This window comes from Brachyistius frenatus, unplaced genomic scaffold, assembly GCF_029030835.1.
Source record: "Brachyistius frenatus isolate BFR_SWC_R1_liver_20210118 unplaced genomic scaffold, ASM2903083v1 Contig_60, whole genome shotgun sequence".
Lineage (NCBI taxonomy): Eukaryota > Metazoa > Chordata > Actinopteri > Embiotocidae > Brachyistius > Brachyistius frenatus.
In genome coordinates this window covers 222,981-243,588 of record NW_027210659.1, presented here as the reverse complement: position 1 = coordinate 243,588, position 20,608 = coordinate 222,981, and the positions used below count along the sequence as shown (strand labels likewise).

Sequence of the window (20,608 nt, the reverse complement as noted above, 5' to 3'; positions counted from 1 at the left end):
TTTTACCAGGTGAGAACAGGAAAGTTGATTTTAACTCCAGTGGTTAGCGATGTCAGTAAGCAGTCTGCAAACCCACATGTTTCCATCCCAAATTCTGATGACTGTTTAGCTCACATGACAGCAAACATCCTACAGGATGTTGTCAGGGTGAAATAACATTGAATTATCTGTGAAAGAACTATGGTGTCATGACTCAGTGGCAGCAGACTTGTTGAATCTGGAAGCTCCCAGGACTTTGAGACAGTATAAAGTATGACAGTGCTGAAAAAAGTCCTTCATGAATAAATCAAGGTTAAAAACTGTCACAACCAAAGTCAGACTAATAAGATATGCAGATGAGATCCAGGTGAAAAAACAACAAGAGCGTGATCACTTTAACAAACCATGCATAAAAACAGTGGCTGCATGAAGATAAAGGTCAAAGGAACAACTGGTACTTTTGGAGCACATATGCTCTTTATCAACAGCGCTCTGTTTTCACATACTGTCGAACACATCCACAAGGTGAGATGGCCTGGAAAATGTTTGTTTTTTTGTTTTTCAATTTTCCAAAAGTAAAAGGAAATGTATCTCTTTACTTTGAAAGAAGGACAGAAGAATATCAGTGTAAATATTTTCACATTTTCTGCTTAAATCTGTACAAAGCAAAACCTGTGAATATTTACTGATTAATAGCTTCTTTATTCTACTGTGATGAATTTCAGCGTGGGCAGTTTTTGTTGGATGCTGTCACCAACCAAAAGAGCCCATGTGTGCATTTCTGTGCATTCAAATTTTACTTCTAACTTGGACAGAGGTGTGCTGGAGACCTTTTTCGGGCTACAGACGATCAACCAGAGTGGGCTTGGATAGCGTTACATACAGTGACAAGCAGTTTTTCTCACCATGTGTTGTTTGTTTACACTGGATGCTAATGTTACTGTATATCATCAGCAATAGTAGCTTTTGAATGAAAAAGCACCTTCTTTCCTGTCGTTTCCTCTCTGCTAACAGTCTGGCTTATTGCTGTTGAATGGGTGTAACAAGAGGAGAGAATTGGCAAAGGACACCAAAGGGGTTATGGGAGTTATGGCGAGATCCATTTGAACAGGGAAATTGGATTTTGAGAGTTCTTATTTCAACTAGAACGCTAACTGCAGGCAGTTTTCAAACCCAGAAAGTTGGAAAAACCTCACTGACCCCGTCTGCAAAATCCAAGATGGCTGCTCCATACATCAACAGTGGTGAAAGCTGTAGTAATACTGATTGTTGGAACGCCTGTCCTGTTTGTGCCATGGTTCAACACAGGAAGGAGGACCGTAACGTACAAAACAAAGAAAAATACAAAGACAGGCACACAGATGAAGCGGAGACCCCGGGTGGACAACCTGGTAGATGGACAGAGGCGGTAGCTAGACAGACAGGCGGTGACGCTCTGGAGGACGGCCCCGAGGCTTTATAGACAGGTGGAATGAGTAGCAAAGGCAGAACCCTCCTGGTGGAAGGAAAACCAGGGCCTAAGGTTAAGCCCTTTAGGAGGCCGGTGACGAAGTTGAAAGCAAAAACCCACAGAATGACGGGTGGAAGGCGACGACACAAGCCGGGCTTCTTCTGCAGTTGGCCGGTCGCGAAACAGCAGAGGAGGTGTTGTTGACCCGGTTAAGAGAGAGGAGGGGAGGCCTTCCCGATTCGACCTGGAGACGTGAGTGGAGTTGTTGTCGACCAATAAAAAAACATTGGTGAATGTCCAAATCTTGGTAAAAACTGCATAAGTGGATTTTAAGAGGAAATTTCTTCTGAAGAAGTGTTGGTGAATGAGGCCCAGTGTCTGTGGAGTCTTTAATGATTATGTGCAGTCTTTCTAGGGTGAACTTAGCTTCTTTGAGCTCCTCCATGAGGGTTTTTGTGTCTGCCAGGTCCATATGTAGCAGATTCATACTGTCACTGTTCAACATAGGAAGGAGATCCCAAATGCACAACACAGAGGCAGGTTGAAGAAAACAAAACTATACTTGCAATAACTTATAAATCCCAGGTAGGCAAACACAAAACTAGATTTCAAATTCTTGGGAGGGTGCAAAGCTGACGAAAACTGACTTAAGGGAAACAATGTGCGCAATTATGACTGTGTTTACCCTCAACACTGAGTAGACATCCACATAAAAAGGGGGATTTTTTTTTCTTTAATTATTACTATTAAAGATTTTGAGAATGATGTCGCACCTTTTAGTGCATTCTAAACAACAACACGTCTGTATCAAATTTCATTGCAGCCCATTCAATAACTGTTTAGACATTTTATCCAAAACCACAACTGTGAAACTCATGGTGGCGCTAGAGGAGAAGTCAGAGGATCATCATACTCAGCAAGATTCATCCTCTGCGAACAATGAACTTCTGCACATACTGTAATTGGGTGCCAATAGATTTTGAGGTAGTTCGCAGGATATGTATTAAGTTTGGTAATTTACCCATTTTTTTCTCTACTGCCACCATCAGGTTAAAGTCCTTACAATTAATATGATGGGTAACGTCAATATTTGCTCAAAATGTCAGTAATTGTTCCAATATTTGTTGAGATATTTCACATTCTAAAGGTAACTTAGCATTTTGCAAACTCACCACTTCAATGTTCCCAGCCTCTCTGGAAATCAAACTAGCAACCTCATTATCTTTATCTCAAGTCACCTGATGAGTCACCCTGACAGAAGGTTTAGACGGAACAGTCACAAAGTTTAGTTGTACCTTTCCTCCAATGACACAGAGTCTCGGCTCCCAACTGTCATCTTGAAAACATTCCAATGTGTTCATGAATATTCATCGGCTCGAATTAGCATGTTGTTCAAGCTATTAGCATAGTCAGTGACATAAACATCAGCATGAGGGGAACAGCTGAATCAGAGGGCAGGCAGGGAAAGAGTGGGCAGCTCGGCCCCTGAGGGGACAGCGGGTCAACATTCATTATGTTCGTGAGCTGGATGGGTCACGGAAGACGCAGGAAGGCCTGACAAAGAGAGGTGGCAGCAAAGGATGACGATGAAATCCGGGCATGGCAGGTTCAGAGGTAGGCCGAACGTATATATGACTGTATATAACAGTGTGGATATCCAGCCGTCATTCAGAAGTAGATTCTTTACGTTAGGCTATACATTTTTTTAACCTTTCTATGCTTTACTGAATAACTTTTGATTTTGCCCTTTGTTAGAAGATTTCATAGGTTTCATAATTGATGTAAGCATGCTAAAGATGCTTTCTAAACAAGGGCCTGATTTCCTAAGATCTCAAATAAATGGTACTAAATTGCAAGTTTATTCCAAAAGTTTCCACATTTATTTCACACCCGTTTTGAAGGATGATTAACAAGAGTAAATGCTTCACTGATATCAGGTACAAATCGCTCTATTTAAATGTTTAAATGTGTTTGCATGTTTTAAAGTGATTCCAACCATGAAAAACACAACGACTGCAAAAGGAAAAGGAAATTTGATCCCATTAAAGCCTACCTGTGAACTCTTAGGACAGCACACCTGAAAAACAGGACTGGGATATTCCAGCAGTGATACGTACAGTACGCTGGAATGACCCAGAGGCAAGAAAATGCAGCGTTGGCTGTAAATCATCATTAAATAACTCTGTGTCTGATTGCCACTGACATCACACATTTTTTTACACAGGTGCAAAAATGCGTTCTGTACGTATTCTTTGGTTTCCTGCGTCTCCTTCTCAGCACAATAAGAGCAGCCATCTCTGATCAATATGTTCCCTTCAGTCGTACTAAAGTACATACTTTTAGACTATTCCTACCTCCATCCTCAAATTCCTTGTAATCTACCTCACTTGTTTTGTTTAAATGTTGCTAAGTATCACATTATCTCATCGGAGCCAGTCACTTTCTCCCAGTAGTGGGGAGGGTGTTCTTCTTTGGGTTGAGTTTGTAAGCAGTAGAGGTAACTAGTTGTCCATCTTTGTTGTAATAGATATCTTTTTTGTTTAACAGTGCCTCTGGCTGTTTGTCTTTAAATGATCTTCTTTGTAAATATATTACTAAGCCTTACTTTTTTGGCTTCTTTTAATTTTCCTGGGTTTTGTATTTATTGTGTTACTCCCGGCAACTCTGAGCCACTCGCAAAAATATTTGGGGGCTCGAACCCGGGACCTCTTTCAAGTGTGTGATTATACAGCAAACATACTCTTATATCTTTCTCTCATCTTGTTTTCCTTCTCTCTTCTCCCTCCATACTCTCTCTTGTCCTTATTTTACTTGTTACACCTCATTTTGCTGTTATCTTTGCTGTTTATTTACGTCACTGTTGTTCTTACTTTTTTTGTTTGGGCAAAATAAAATTTTATAAAAAAAAACTGCACTTGATGGATTCATTTCCAGTTCCGATGTGCACACAAAGAGGAAAACGCTGTCCTGCTGCCAGGTAAGATGACGCACAGAGATGCAAATGTGCTCAGAGATAAAGTCCATGAATTTTTCATGGTGAACACGGCAGCTTCGTTCCTCTGATATGACAATGAGCGCTTATCGTCCTGTGCACTCAGTGGGGCATGCGACCGTGGGCACTAATGCAGACCGCACCTCGCTCCCTGGAACACATTCAGCTCTCAATGTTATAAAGAACATAATACAAAGTGTGATAGCGATGAAAACAAATGCAGTGGTGGAAAGTAACGGCGTACATTTACCCATGTACTGCACTTAAGAAAAAATATTGTGTTATGCGTACTTATGTTTCACAGGAATGTACTCGAACTCAAACTACTACTACCACTCCAATACATTTCATATTGTACTTTTTACTGCACTACGTTCAACTGACAGCTTCAGTTACTTGTTACTTTACAGATTAGCCTTTTCAATTGAACAATATTTAAAGTTCACATATTACAAAAATAATCATGATTTTAATTAAACTAGTGGTTTCCATATTATTTGTGTTGTGACACCTCACATTAGTATCTGGTCTGGTAAATCAGATGGTTTCATTTGAGTCTGTGTTTAGAGAGATCCAATTGTTGGACAGAAAATCAAATATTAGAGAAAAATAGTCAAATTTTTGAAGCAGAATGATGTTTGTTGTTCTTTTTGTCTCCTATTAATCATCTCAAACCACTCAGATTTATCTTGAAACCCTTCGGTTGCTCACTGCTGGACCAAACTAGCTAAGCGTAGTGTGTTATAGTTGTAAAGACGAGGTTCATCACAAGCAGCTACTGTCACAACTTGGTTTTGATGTTTACTTCACCCTGAGCCAACGCTTTTCACACCTCAAAAATAAAACTCCTGGTGTCGTGTTCTGACCCTGATCTCTGACCTCTGATGTGCACTTGAAAAGAAATCTACTTGAAGTGATAAATAATGTATCATGTATTAATTTTACTGTGTGGGGATTTTGTGAGGTTGACTGTGCCCGTACAGCTGTGATCCTCAGAAACTGACTAAACAATGTATTGTGTATTTGTGTGAGAGGAAAATGAGGAACACACACAATTAACCAGCACATAGCCTGCGGCTGTTTGTTTACATGTTAATTTAGCGTGTTCCTGTTGGAATATATGAGTGGCCACAAATCATGAATAACAAACACACACAGAAAAAGTTCTTCAGCGTTTGAAGCCCAGAGTTTTGCCATAAAGCAACAACCTCAACCGATCACACATCACTGGATTGACCATGTTAAAGTGACTTGCAGTTTTAATAAATGCAATCAATGAATAAAAAAAACAGCTAAAACAACGATGACCATTATATGAGATCATTAAAAACAGCGTTAACCCTAAAATAAAAATAAAAATAATGAAACACAAAAAATACAATATTACTTTTAGTACAATGCAATTAATAAATAAATAATATTCTTTTGGAATAATTTTTACTTTAGATTAAAATATTTTTTAAAACTTCAATAAACTACGATGATTTTTTTTTTAAAGATATCGCCAAGATTTACAGTTAAATATGAAGGCTTTTATCCAAATATTCACAGTATGTTGTGCGTTACCCATTTTGCTGTTTGTGGCAGTTTATAACTTACCTCAGAGAACAGTGACTTCAGGGAGTCTCATTAAAACAGGCATGGCCTGGTAGTTCATCTGCCTTTAATGAGCTGTTTGCCTGATCGCTGTCACCCTGAGCGCAGGCGGCCATCTATCGGACCACCCCGAACAAAACAGCATCCTCAGCCGAAATCAAGCTTGACACGACCTTCAAGGTCACAGCAAAGTGCAGGCTCGCCTAAAACACACTGCATTCACCCTCTGTGACCTTCTACCAAACATACCGCTGACCCAGTCTGTAAACACAGCTGCTGTGATGCCGCATTGCACTGCAGCAAACATATACAGCCCACGGACCATGAACACTGACCATTTGACCAATATTTCACAAATATTTCAACACATTTTATCGGCCCGGTCCAACCTCTTCTTTACATTTTAGGTTTTGCTGTGCTGCAAAAAAATTGCGGTCCTTCAGGTTTGCTAAAAAAAAAGTCATTATTCACACGGCCACAAGAGGTCGCTTATCCGAATAAACACAGGTCGTTAGGGAAGCATTTGAAGATGTCCAATGACATGTCCAGCTCTCTTTTTTTTTTTAATCAAACATGCTGACTGGTGTGTTTTAATTGATTGATTTGACTTTGTTCCAAACACCATGAAAATCAAATTACAGGAACTAAAAGTGTTCTGAGACACTTAAATGCAGAGTAGTTGTGTAGAAATCCATATCTTATATATATATATATATATATGTGTGTATTTCATCGCTGCATTTGGGACATTCTTTGACTATAAGAAGTCAGCATATCCTATGTATTCTGTGTGTGTCAAAGCTTGACAAATCTTATTCCGCTGTGCCATAGAGCTCTGTTGTACAAAACTTTAAAAAAGAGGTCAATGAGCCACACTGGCTCTGTTCACACCTGGTATTAACACGCATCTCCACACGTTTCGAGGGACCACTTGTGATTGGATCTCACGTCCCTGTTCTATACCCCAAAGAATACAAACATTACATAATTGAACAAGTAAATATTAACTGTATATAAAAGTGTTCGTAGCTTCCGGGTCTGAAAAATGAGGCCGATGCCAAAGTGCCTTAAACTGCAATACCAGCGAGTGCCACTTGAGGTCGGCTTCAAAAAGCCTCCGGCTCCATAGACCCCCATTCAACTTTTGTCATCAAATACAAAGTCAATCAAATTTCTCCAGGTGTTATCTAAAGTCACTCCTTCTTATTATTTTTCTGGAGGTCCATTTAAAAATAGTCCCTCATTAATTAGAAAATAAGCTTAAAAATTGTTTTGGTCTGTTTGAGGCTAACTACTAAACAACTAAAACACGGCTTTATAGCATGCCAGTTCAGTTTGCAGGGATGTCGCTTCTATTTCCTGTACAGTTCAGCTGCACTCAGCAGAATCACGCAGGACATTTTTCCTTTTGGATATTATTTCTATTGCTTATGCAGCGGACGTCAGTTTAGTATGTGGCCCAAGATGCATTTCTGGTCACATATGTTTAAAAGAACGCTATGCATCCCAGACTACCTCTAAATTTGGTCTGAGCAGATGGGATCTCAATGCATCCCCAGTACGTCACGGATCACCCAAGACGCATGTTAATGCCAGGTGGGAACAGAATGACTGTTGCACCATGAACACACGGATGGTACTTTATTCTGGCTCATGTCCGCATATATCATCTTGCTGCCCCAAATACTCACTGGAGCATCAAAGGAAAAATCCGCCGCTTAAAATAGTCCCCAAACAAACGAACTATTTCCTCCTGTTTGAGTGACGTTTGTTAAAAACTACAGTGACCAGCTGTTCTAGGAAACAAAAATGACTCTCTCTGCATATATATACTACATAATCTGTGATTTTAAAGATTTTGATCTTCAGTAGGATGGAGAGGTCTTGGAGCTGTGTATTTATGTGTGTTTGAGACCAAGAGAGAGAGGAAGAGATATATAGATAGATAGATGAAAAGATGGGAGTCTATAATTTATTTATCTCTGGTTAAGTGGCAGTGAGAGCTGCAGTAAAACTGCTGCATGAGACCATTTTACTGGAACATCCAGAGCAGCTGAGTGCACAGCAAAGTGTCCTGCAGCCCTCGGCCTGGTACCTGCAACATAGCAGGCCTCTGTCCAGTCAGGGTGCTTCAGAGCAAGGCACTGAACTGTTTTGTAGTTTAACATAATGGTTGCTTGATTGTCTCTATTGTTTTTAACATTCTTTTACTTGAATTTTTGTATTCTGTGAGCTGTGGGATAACAGCTTAAAGTATAAATATCTTTAAATGCAAACTTTAAACCTGTTTTTATTTATTTATTTATTTTTATTAGAAAGGCTGAAGTAATTTCATAATAAATAAATTAAAAAAAAATTTAAAAAATTGAATTTAGAAAAAAAAGGGTGGCACGGTGGTGCAGTGGTTAGCATTGTCGCCTCACAGCAAAAAGGTTCCGGGTTCGAATCCGGTCCTGGGCCTTTCTGTGTGGAGTTTGCATGTTCTCCCTGTGCTTGCGTGGGTTCTCTCCGGGTTCTCCGGCTTCCTCCCATCATCCAAAAACATGCACCTCAGGTCAGGTTACCTGGTGCCGCGCTAGTGGCAGCCTGCTGCAGCAGCTCCCCCCTGAGAGCCCCCCTGCTGTAGTGAAGACATTTCCCCTCGGGGATTAATAAAGTGAAAAAAAAAAAATAAAAAAAAAAATTCATGACTTTATCAGCTTTTCCGGGAGCTTTAAAGCACTAAATATTGTTATAAGTGTCAAATAGAAATTAGGTTTTATCTTTTAATTGTTTTACTTTAGCAAAGCTATATTTGGGTGTTCAAATAATTCTGATAGTTGAAAACAGAAAAGCAAGTACAGACAAAAAGATATGAATTTACACAGGCAATATATACACAGTATTAAACATATCATCTTGTCCTGAAGGAAAAATACTTTTTCATAGTAGTGAGGAAAAGTCAAACTTCATGTCACAGGAAGCTACAACATTGTGTTTGCTTTGCCGGTCTGTTGCTGCCTCCTGCTGCCTGTCTGTTGTACATACTGAACATATTCAACAGCATTTTAAGTGTCAGGCAATTCGAAGTGGTGATAATGGCAGATGATGACGGTGAGTTAGCTTTAGAGAAAACTCATAAAAATGTAAAAAATTATAACATACTGAGGTTGTGATCAATGTTACAAAGTTTAGTCTCAAATATCGACTTCATGTGTTGTTGTTGTAATTCATACTGTAAAATATTTCAGAAATGACTTTGTTTGGCTTTATTGTGTAAAAGAACTTGCACTGTAAAAAAAAAAATCTAATAACATTATGCTATATTAAGACTGTTTTAATGAAGTGGAAACAAATATCAGAGTAATGAGATAAAGATAGCGTTTGATAAAAGTGAGTTCTTTATTAAATCTGTGACAGTCAGTACCATATTTACTGTATATATAATGCATTTAGTCAATCAAGCATTTATTCCAATCCTGCTGACTAATATGAAACTAAACTGAAACTAAATTGTTAATCGATCCAATTTCAGACGTGGCCTGAATGTGTAGATAAATGCATAATAATTGTGACTCAAAGGTTACAGCTTCCCTCTGCACGTCAAAGCGCTGCACTCCGTTCCTGCGCAGCAAAAGCAGTCTCTGAACTTTGTGATTGCCCCAGTACTCTCACACAAATGTTTAATACTTACCTATACACATATGGGTTTGCTGTGTGTATGTACGAGATATGTATATGTATGATAACTTATCCACACATCTCCTTTCATACACTTTGAAACAGTCATTAAAATTGAGTGCGGTACACATGAAAATAGATGTGAAAATTTAAGGAAAGCAGAGTGGGGGATATTCTATATTCTCTCTCCCTTTTTAATGTATTTGTCGATGTCATTTTATGTACCCTATTTATCTATTACATCTGTCGGAGTGGATAATCTATTTATATTACCAGCGTAGTGAGTAACAGAATTTATCAATATCTGTATGGTCCAGGAGGTTCTCTGGGGTTCTGCCCTCTATCATGTAAGGATACATGGCGATACGTACAGACAGAGAGACATTAGGTCCTGGGCCTTTCTGTGCGGAGTTTGTATGTTCTCCCTGTGCTTGCGTGGGTTCCCTCCTGGTTCTCCGGCTTCCTCCCATCATCCAAAAACATGTACCTCAGGTCAGGTTACCTGGCGCCGCGCTAGTGGCAGCCTGCTGCCGCATCTCCCCCCTGAGAGCCCCCCTGCTGTAGTGAAGACATTTCCCCTCGGGGATTAATAAAGTGTATAAAATCAAAATAAAATCAAAAAAATCAAAAAACATTAGTACTGCCTTTAGTAGACATAGTGTACTAATGTACACTTCTGTGACAACTCATAGTCTCAACTAGGAAGTTCAAACATTTCTGACAAACACAATCAATATAAGTACACTTTTAAATTTTAATTAAAAGCCACATATATGGTTTTACTTTTATCAGTTTCTTTATACATTTTTGCGAAACCTAACGATGTTAATTTTATCTTCATTCTTGCAGTTGTTCATTATTTTATTCTTAGCATTATACAATTACCATAGTAATTTAAATTAAACAAAATTGTAGTGGATGTAACATATGCCCTATTCACAATAATGCATCTAGTGAAAGTGTGTTAATTTTTTTTATTATTATTCTTATTTGATTTTAAAAAATTTTTAAAAAAAAGTCTAAACTGAAAAAAGAGGCTTCAAGAGTAATCAAATGAATTCAATTGAAGAGAGATGAGTCAGAGAGTTCATCATGTTACAGGGTAGTGATATCACAACTCCTACAGGAATATCTGCCATGATGGAGACGAGACATAAGCGCTGACAGATTGAAGAACAATAGCTGAGGATCTGAGTGGATATGATGAGCTTTGTGTGAGAACTTGTGGTCATCTGGTTCTGATGAAACTAGAGGTGAACACTGGTGTTCAGATCCTTTACTGAAATTGAAATATCATCAAGAACATCTGGACATCTGGAACTACACTAAGTCCAGTTAACTTGATTGAAAAATTCAATTTATACAGACCATTGAAATAAGTCCTGAACTTATTATATAATGTAATATATCCAGCAGATGGCAGGGAAAGATCATTAATTGGTCATTACATGGACCGTCATTACAGATGGACCGATATTATCCTGCTAATCTTATAGAGCAGTGCTGTAATGATCAAGCACAATACTTATAAAGTTTTATGTATTACATACTGCATATTTTACAGAATAACATTTTTTAAGTTTATATCTTTACACATGAATTTAATTAATGAAAACTTAAAAATAATGAATAAATAAATTCAGTGTACAAACTTTTACTTTTTTTTTGTTATGGGAATCAGTACATATGGAATTGGGACAGGTGATCCTGTGTTGTGCCTGCTGAAGACCAACAGTCAGTATTCAACTTGCGGTGAATCCACACTGAGCAGCTGACGCAGAAGCAAGCTACAAATTTTCCAATCGGCTACCTTATTTCAAGATTAAGATCAATGACATATGTGAAGTGTCAGAAATATTCTTGTTTGTGTTGTTTGCAGATGACCTCAAAGCTTTTGCTAAAAGCAGTGACATTTTTTTTTTAAATAATGGTTTGAAAAGAATAAATTATCCCTAAATTGGAACAAAACTAAGTTTATATTTTTTGCAAACAGGAAACAGGAAAAAAACATATCAATGGCTATATGGAGTTAATATTGAAAAAACATATTTTGGCTGTGGTAATGGATGAGAAACTGACATGGAAAAATCATATTGCATGTGTAAAAACAAAAGCGTCTAAGAATATTTCTGTTTCAATCAAAGCAAAGTATGTGTTCGATTACAAATCAATATGTATTCTCCATCCATCCATCCATTTTCTTCCGCTTATCCGGGATCGGCCCACTTGTAGCCGCGATCTCGTTCTTTCGGTACAGACCCAGAACTTGTGACCATCGGTGAGAGTCGGAACGTAGATCGACCGGCAAATGGAAAGTTTCACCTTACGGCTCAGCTCCCTCTTCACCAACACGGTCCGGTGCAGTATCTGTTTTACTGCTGCAGCCGCACCGATCCACCTGTCGATCTCCCGCTCCATCCTACCCTCACTCATGATCAAGACCCAGAGGTACTTAAACTCCTTCATTTGAGGCAGGCACTCCGTCCCCACCTAGAGGGAGCAATCCACCGGTTTCCAGCAGAGAACCACGGCCTCAGATGGACGTCATAGCCCAAAGAGGCCAACAGGACGACATCATCTGCAAACAGCAGAGATGAAATCCCGAGACCCTTGAACCTGTCGTTCTCCTCCCCCCGGCTGCGCCTAGATATCCTGTCCATGAAGGTCACAAACAGGATCGGTGACAAAGGACAGCTCTGGCAGACGCCAACACCCACCAGGAACGTGTCTGACTTATTGCAGAGAATACGAACACAGCTCCTACTGCGGTTGTACAGAGCCCGGACGGCCCATTGCAACAGCTCCGGCCCCGAACTCCTGCAGCACCCCCCACAAAAAACCCAGAGGGACCCGGTCGAAAGCCTCCTCCAAGTCCACAAAGCACATGTTGACTGGCTCGACAAACTCCCAAGACCCCTCCAGTTGAGCCTTGCGAGGGTAAGAGCTTGTCCATTGTTCCACAACCAGGACGGAATCCGCACTGCTGCTCTTGAATCTGAGGTTCGACAAACGGTCAGAGCCTCCTTTCCAGCACTCTGGCATAAGCTTTGCCCGGGAGGCTGAGTAGTGTGATACCCCGATAGTTGAAGCACACTCTCGGTTCCCTTTTTCGAAAATGGGGACCACCACCCCGGTCTGCCGGTCCATGGCTCCTGTTCCCGACCCCCATGCGACATTGAAGAGGCGTGTCAGCCAAGACAGCCCAGCAATGTCCAGTGCCCCAAGTCTTCAAACCCTGCCTCCTCTCCAGGGGGAATGCTGGTCGGGTTTAGGAGTACCTCAAAGTGCTCTTTCCACCGCCCGACAATATCCCCCATCCAAGTCAGCAGACCCAATGAGGTCAACCTAGGTCCTTCTCCATGACCTCCCCGAAGTCCTCCCATGCCCAAGTTTTTACATTCATGACCACCAGGGGGCCTGAAACCTCTCAGCTGCTTCAGAAGCTACAATTTCATGTTAATGTAAGAACTGGTTGTAAGTAGCTGTAATTGAACAGATCGTCTTTCTTTTGTGTTGTTGAACGTTCTGAGTAAGGAGTCGGCAAAATAGGATGTTTCTTCTCTCTGCTGCTTTTCAGTTTATGTAATGTGTAAATAAGAGTTGTGTTTTGATTGTGAATATCTTTTCTGTTCATATTTTCTAGAGAATTTTGTGCATCACCATGAGAAGAATAAATACAAAATTAAATGAAATGAGAATTACTGGGATTAACGTTTTTGGTGGAGTATTACAAGGTTTGGGTCATTGCGATGAAGACGATGACTGATGAAAATGAACCGGCATATAAATAAATACATCTTTATTGTTGTTAGTGAGAGGAAGTTTGGATTGTTGCATATTAGATGTTAGTTTGGAAACCCTGATGACATTTGACATGTACGTCAGTAAATACCTGATACACTGAGGGACATTGATACAGAGTGATAATTTGGAGCACAGCAATAACTGATAACACACTGCCTTGTCAGTCTGTTTTCTCTCATGTTAATAATCCTGAGTCTTATCCTTTGTCTTATCTGCACTCATTTTATAATGGATCCCGAGATCAAGGTTGGTGTAAACTGTGGACTTCATTTTTGTCTTTAACCACTTTTATATTAAGCCCATTCAAGGTCATTGCTGATAATACTAGAGATGTTCCCACTCTAAAAGCTGATCAATGATATCAATCAACTTTGGTGTTGTCTATTGTTGCAATCCAGACTCAGATTCAATCAGTCGCAGCTCAACTGTAAGACCAAAATGAGCAACTTTGGGCTTTATTGATAACAGACAAGGAGAATTTTGAACACATCTCTTTGACCCCATCACTTAGAGGGAGATACTCCAAAGCAAAAATTGACATTGTTACTTTGGCCAAATCCAAACTGTAAATCAGAGAGTAAATTACAGCCTTATACCAAGGAGTCAGTGATGTTATTGAACCTTTTTCTAAAACTTGTCAGCTCTACCAAATTTGATGCAACAGAAATGAGGCAAAACAATGCTACACACATTTTAGTTATATTAGGCGACTGTTTGGCACATTGACTGAAGCAGTCGGCAACATATTTCACTTTAAAAAGAGATGGCTGGTCCCAGTACAAGGACCTACAGGGTTGGCACTGATTTTAAGTTGCAGTCTGCTCAACAGGATCTTTAGGGATTCAGACCAGCAGCCTTCCCGTCCACTGACTGTACAAATAAAGCTTCAGGGTCTGAAAAGACAAACCAATGAGGAAGTGCCTTAAAGTGCAATACCACCGAGGGCTGCTTGGGGTTGGTTCCCAAATCTGTCAGGATCCACAGACTCCCATTGAACTTCTCTTGTGAAATACAAATTCAATTGTTTTTTTCCACAAGTCATTATGGCGCTATTCATTAAATTCACTTCCTCTGATCAGTGTTCTGGTGGTCCCTCTGAAAGTAATTGCATGATAGCCATGTTTGGTGGGTGTCAGGTTTGACTGAAATGCCTGGGAAAAGTCCGATTTCCTGTACAGGTGGGCGGAGCATAGTGTCCTCTGGTTCTCAGTCAGATCCATCGCTCACTACTCTCCAGTTCATCCAAATGGTCACTGCCTTCTCTAAGTCCACAAAACACATGTAGACTGGATCGGTTTAGGAGTACCTCAAAGTGCTCTTTCCACCGCCCGACCATATCGCCCGTCCGAGTCAGCAGTCCCAACGAGGCCAACCGAAAGTCCTTCTCCATGGCCTCCCCGAAGTCCTCCCATGCCCAAATTTTTACATCCGTGACCACCGCAGCCCTTCTGGCCTGCTTCAGGAGCTACATTCTCATGTTAATGTAAGAACTGGTTGTAAGTAGCTGTAATTGAACAGATCATTCTTTTGTGTTGTTAACGTTCTGAGTAAGGAGTCGGCAAAATAGGATGTTTCTTCTCTCTGCTGCTTTTCAGTAAATGTAGTGGGGAAATAAGAATTGTGTTTTAATCTTGAATAGCTTTTCTGTTCATATCTTTGAGAGAATTTTGTGCATCACCATGAGAAGAATAAATACAAAATTAAATGAAATGAGAATTACTGGGGTTAACGTTTTTGGTGGAGTATTACTTTAAGGTTTGGGTCATTGCGATGAAGACGATGACTGATGAAAATGAACCGACATATAAATAAATACATCTCAGTCAGATCCATCGCTCACTACTCCCCAGTTCATCCAAATGGTCACTGCCGGCTCCAAACGACCAAAATGGCGATGATCAAAATGTCAAACAGATGTTCACGAACCAATAGGTGATGTCATGGTAGGTTGCCACTTGACATGTTCCTGCTCATAAATGTTTTTAAAAATATCCTCACCGCTTTTGTTGATTTGGTAACTCCCCAAACATTGATGTCACAGTGGGTGTTTATTGCATTACTTGCCAATAGACCTCTTTCAACTTGTCACAGTGGGTAATGCACAGGTGCATTAATGATGGCTCAGTTCCATTCAGACATGACGGTGAAGCATCATGCACCAAAGCAGGAACTCCTCTATGTGGAATGCAGCCATCTTTGTTACATCAGTGCTTTACCTACAATGACCAGTCAAAAGGTCTACAGGGGAACATGCTGTGAATATGTTGTAGCCAGAAATGCCACATGCTTAAAGCCAAAGAGAGCAGTGCAGCAGTAACTGTTTAAGTAAAGATTTCATCTGAGTATTTGCTGCTCAGACAAGATGATGTGGTGGAAGGTAACTCAAGGAAGGATTGTTTAAAACGTGAATTTTTTTTTATTTCTGACTACAAACACAGTGTGAAGTCAGCATTAAAAATGTTCTGTAAAAGTATGTTATTGAACAGAAAACTAGATATTAAATCTTAGAGAAAATCCTAATCCTAATCACATTAGATGTTCATATCAATGTCCATAAATGATTCAAATCAAATTTTTTTTTTTTTTTAATGTTTTCTCATTACCTGCTTGAGACACAAATTGTCAACATTATGTCAGTTAATTTGACAAACTTGTCTTTTAAATTTGAAAAGGTTTTATGTAATGCTCAAATCTTCAACAATGTTTATCAATCTTCCAATTTACTGTTACTGCTAAAGAAATCATTCATTTCTTTTAAAACGTGAATTTTAAATGATTTTTTTTTTAACCTCAGACACATGTCTGCATAACATGTCCCCTCCTACTATGCTAGGATGACAACTCTGGATAAGACAGTCAGCTTCCTGAAGGGAAACTATACATGTTGAGACAATCTGAGTGTGACCCTAAACATTAAACTATTCTAAGTTGTTTTTAAATATGGATGTACATACAAATCATTAATTAGAATAGAATAGAATAGAATAGAATAGAATAGAATAGAATAGAATAGAATAGAATAGAATAGAATAGAATAGAACAATAACAACAAGAACAAGAAGAACAAGAAAAAGAACAAGAACATGAAGTATATTAAATAATATGAATCTCATCTTAATCTGAGAAAAATGTGACAAAACATTGGTCCTCCTCAGTTATTAATAAACCCATTGCACCAGTTTGAGTTAATTGGTCAAAGTCAGATTCCAGACGCAGTGAAAGTGCACAGTGTGCTTTATGATTCAGCCATAAAGCAGGTATATAAAGCTGGAGGAGACTGGAGGTGGACTCACTGGAGAGCGACGGTCAGGGTGAGTGTTGTTCTGTCTCTGTATTTACTATGTAATTACCAGAAGATACTTTTATTATAATCAATTACACTGAAATGTACTGCAAAATTTTGTTCTAATTGACCCACTGAGAATGAAAAAAATATTTATCTTAATTGAACTGATTGAAAAATGTGTAACATAAAGGATAATAAAATAGAAGGAGATTATAGAAAATAAGAAATAGTTATTGTTTAACTTGAAGTTTTAGCCATAAGAGTACATAAACTGAAACCTATTACTGAAACCATTGTTGTTGTTGCGTATTTTTAAAATAGTCATAGGATTCAAAGGTTTATTTCTAAGTACACGAGTAATATCTGTTGTGAAAAAAAAAGTACAGTTAAAGATTTGTGTGGAAAAAAAGTATATATGTACATATACATATAAATGCAGTTAATAAACAAGTCTACGTTGGATCCTTTAAAGTAACTACAATAAATAAACTCGTATAAAACGTTTGATGATTGCTAAATGATTCAAGATGAGTATTAGAATTTGGACTCTATAGTGCTGTGGGGGTTTGATGCTGGTGTCTTCTCTTTTATATTGTAACAGAAATAAAGATCATGTGAAACAAGCTTTAAGACCGAGATCATACTGCAACATCAAAATATTGATTGCGTTGCAAAATATTTGGGCCCATTTGGCATTTAGATGAAGGTGCATTTATGATAATAACAATAATAAATCTGGTGACAGGGTGATTTGTTACAAACCGAACTTAAAAGCTATTTAACGTGTTGAGTTTAACGGATTTGTGTTTCCCCCCCAGATGAAGCTGTCAGTGTTGTTGCTGCCGGCCCTGCTGGCTCTGACCTCAGCCAGTCTGCAGGAAATCGTGAAGAAGAGCTCCCAGCACAAGAAAGGTCAATACCTCATCAACTTTTGTGTTTTTTGACATAAACAGATCAAGATAAAACCCACAGTGACAACAAAGATTTTGTGCTTATTTAATTTTTCCTCATAAAGGCATTTGATTTCTTGCGGTTTATCAACAATTTTTTTCTGTTTGTTTCATGCAGTTTCCTTACTGAACCCTGAGCTGGAGGACCGGGTCCCTGAACCAACTGGGAACGTGGTGTCAGGTCCCCTGACTCCACCTGACCTGGAGCAGCAGCAGGATCTGCCTTCGTCCTTTATCTTCAATGATAATGTGAACCTGGAGTGGCTGACCTGGGATGGTGACCTGCCCAATGGTGCCGTTTCCATCTATAACGGCTACACTGAGCGCATCGACTACGTCTGTAAGTACAAGTGTGAGGCCGGCTTTTACAACCCCAGCCTGGGTCCCTACTGCCGCTATCCGTACGGAGACCAAGAGTATTACGCCCCTGAGTTTGAGATCCTGGCAAACAAAGACAACTTTGAGTTCCTGGAGTGGAAAGAAGGTTCCTACGGTTCAGTGGCTCAACATTCAGTCAGGACCTGCCCAGGAGTTGGCATCTATGTTGGGAAGAACAAGTACGGTCTGGGGAAGGTCGTTCCTCAGTTTGAGGCGTTCTTCTTGCCCTGGGAAGGTGATGAGTACTGGTATAAGAGTTACCAGGTCCTGGCAATCAACAGGGACGCCTACACCCAGCAGATCACTGATGTCAAGTACGCCATCGATGACGTCGCCATCTTCCAGTACCCTCCGGAGACCATGCGCATCTCCGGGGTCACCAACAATGAGTGCCAGACGGTGGTGAAGACAGTCACCATCTCAAAGACCACAGAGGTGGAGACCACTTGGAACATCGGCAGGGCCACCATGTTGGGAATCACAGGCAGCATTACAGCCAAGATCCCCCTGATTGGCTCCGGGGGCATCGAGCTGAGTGGTGAGAAGACGCTGCAGTTCTCCAGAGGAACAACCATGGTGGAGTCGCTCAGCCACTCCGTGTCCGTGGAGCTCAATGTGCCACCCAACCACTCCTGCAGAGTCCGTATGGAGGGACGTAAGATGAAAGCCGACATCCCCTACACCGCCCGTCTCAGCCGAACCTACCGCAATGGAGAGACCCAGTGGACGTCCATCTCCGGGACATACGACGGAATCCAGATCGGAGAAGTCCGGGCCGTGGTGGACCGCTGTGAACCTGTAGTGGACGCCAAGCCCTGCCCGTGACCGACTGACGGAAAACACACCAACAGATATTCTTAAACAACACCAACAGATTTTTTTTTTGTGATTATGGAAGTAAATTACATGTCGCAATAAAAACAACAGAATAATGCCAGTCACGTGTGGTAAATGGAAAATATATTTTTTTTGTGTGGAGTGGCGTCTGAAAAAAGCTTTACTTTCTAAAATAAAAACATACCGCACTTCAAGTTTTTCTTCTCAGTCTTTTCTCCTTTGTTCTTGCACATAATACTAGTATTACTAATTATATTTTCATATAAAAAAAAAAATTCAAAAACAGAGCAATTAACTCACAGCTGTACTTTAGTACACTGTTTAGTTTTCTGCTAATTAATTCAAACATTGGGAGACTTTTAAGTTTTTACTGGCCACAGGACAGCTTTCACTAATTGTTCAATTTTATCGGATAATTGAGCTTACTGGTTAGGCTGGCTACACTTTAAATGAATAAGTTTAGTTTGTAGTAATGAAATGAAAGAAATGAAAGAATTTTTCAATAAAGAATAATTATTATGTTTACCACTGACATGCCACATATATTACACATTTCATTGATTTATTACAATGTTTAAAGAAAAAACATGACAGACAGGTAAAAGAGGAAGACAAATTTAAATATGGACTTATTCACAGTAGATTAAAGTTGTATTATATCTGAACATAGCTATTCCCTATTCAGTTGTACTTAAATTATGAAAAAATATTTATCACAAGTACATTTTTCAATGTATTTTTGTGTGATTGTACATGTATATTAAGGTGTATCCTCATAAAGCCAGTGTGCACTCATGTATTTTCTTCCCAAAGCCAAATAAATGTTGAGCAGTCTACAGTGTTCAGGGAATCCCTTTTTTTATCTTCATATATTTGAGCACCAAAATATAATTTCTGAGAAAAGAAATGCCTGGAACACAAATCAAAAAACATGCAGTTTACAGACTTTTCTCCACTCTTTTAGGGTTTTGGAAATATCAACTTAACAATTTGAGAGAAAAGTTCAAACTAAAATATGTCCATCAATTTTCAGAATATATTATAGATTCATTGACCCCCCCTTTTGCTTTATTAACAGCAGAACTCAAGGGTTTGCACAGAAGCTGATAACCAATGTTATTGGGCCAAAATATTTGTTTGGTTTATGACAATATTTGCAAAACTAACAATGTCTCTAAAAGCTTCAGGTGTTAATTTGCATGTATTTGTATGTATTTTCACATAAAGATTTTGATTTTACCATTCAGTTTTAACATGGAACACAATTATTTCCTTTGACACTGACAATTACTCAAAAGACTTCCAGACAGCTTCCATTGAGTAAAAAATAAAATGATCTGGGAAAAATAACGTCATCATTCAGAATATACATGTTAATAATACACACTGAATGTGAGTAACATAATATAATGTTCTTTTCAAGCACTCAGCTGAATGCTGAAGCAGCTGAAGGCTGTAACAGTACAGTGTTGTCAGTAGAAATGACCTTGACACAGCCGTGTGTCTAACAGAGTCCTCATTCAGACCTAAATAAATAGAATGATAATAACTTTCTGTCTCAAGGATGCACACGGATGACCATGACATCAGCGATTTTCAATGATAGGACTGTGCGTGGAGAACAATGTCTGCGTTGAGCGACCTCTCCTCTGGTTTAATCTTGGCAGCCAGTGACG

The 20,608-nt window shown here is 39.4% G+C and overlaps 1 protein-coding gene and 1 long non-coding RNA gene across 2 annotated transcripts in view; both read left to right on the top strand.

Annotated features, from left to right (window-relative positions):
- LOC138625196 (uncharacterized) overlaps positions 1-20,608 on the top strand; it is a 177,488-nt gene that overhangs the window by 81,928 nt on the left and 74,952 nt on the right. The window lies entirely within an intron of this gene.
- LOC138625236 (natterin-3-like) lies at positions 16,715-18,920 on the top strand. The gene is made up of 3 exons (XM_069706017.1): positions 16,715-16,792; positions 17,586-17,679; positions 17,836-18,920. Exons 2-3 carry the CDS (start codon positions 17,586-17,588, stop codon positions 18,918-18,920), a joined length of 1,179 nt encoding a protein of 392 aa, XP_069562118.1. The 5' UTR covers positions 16,715-16,792.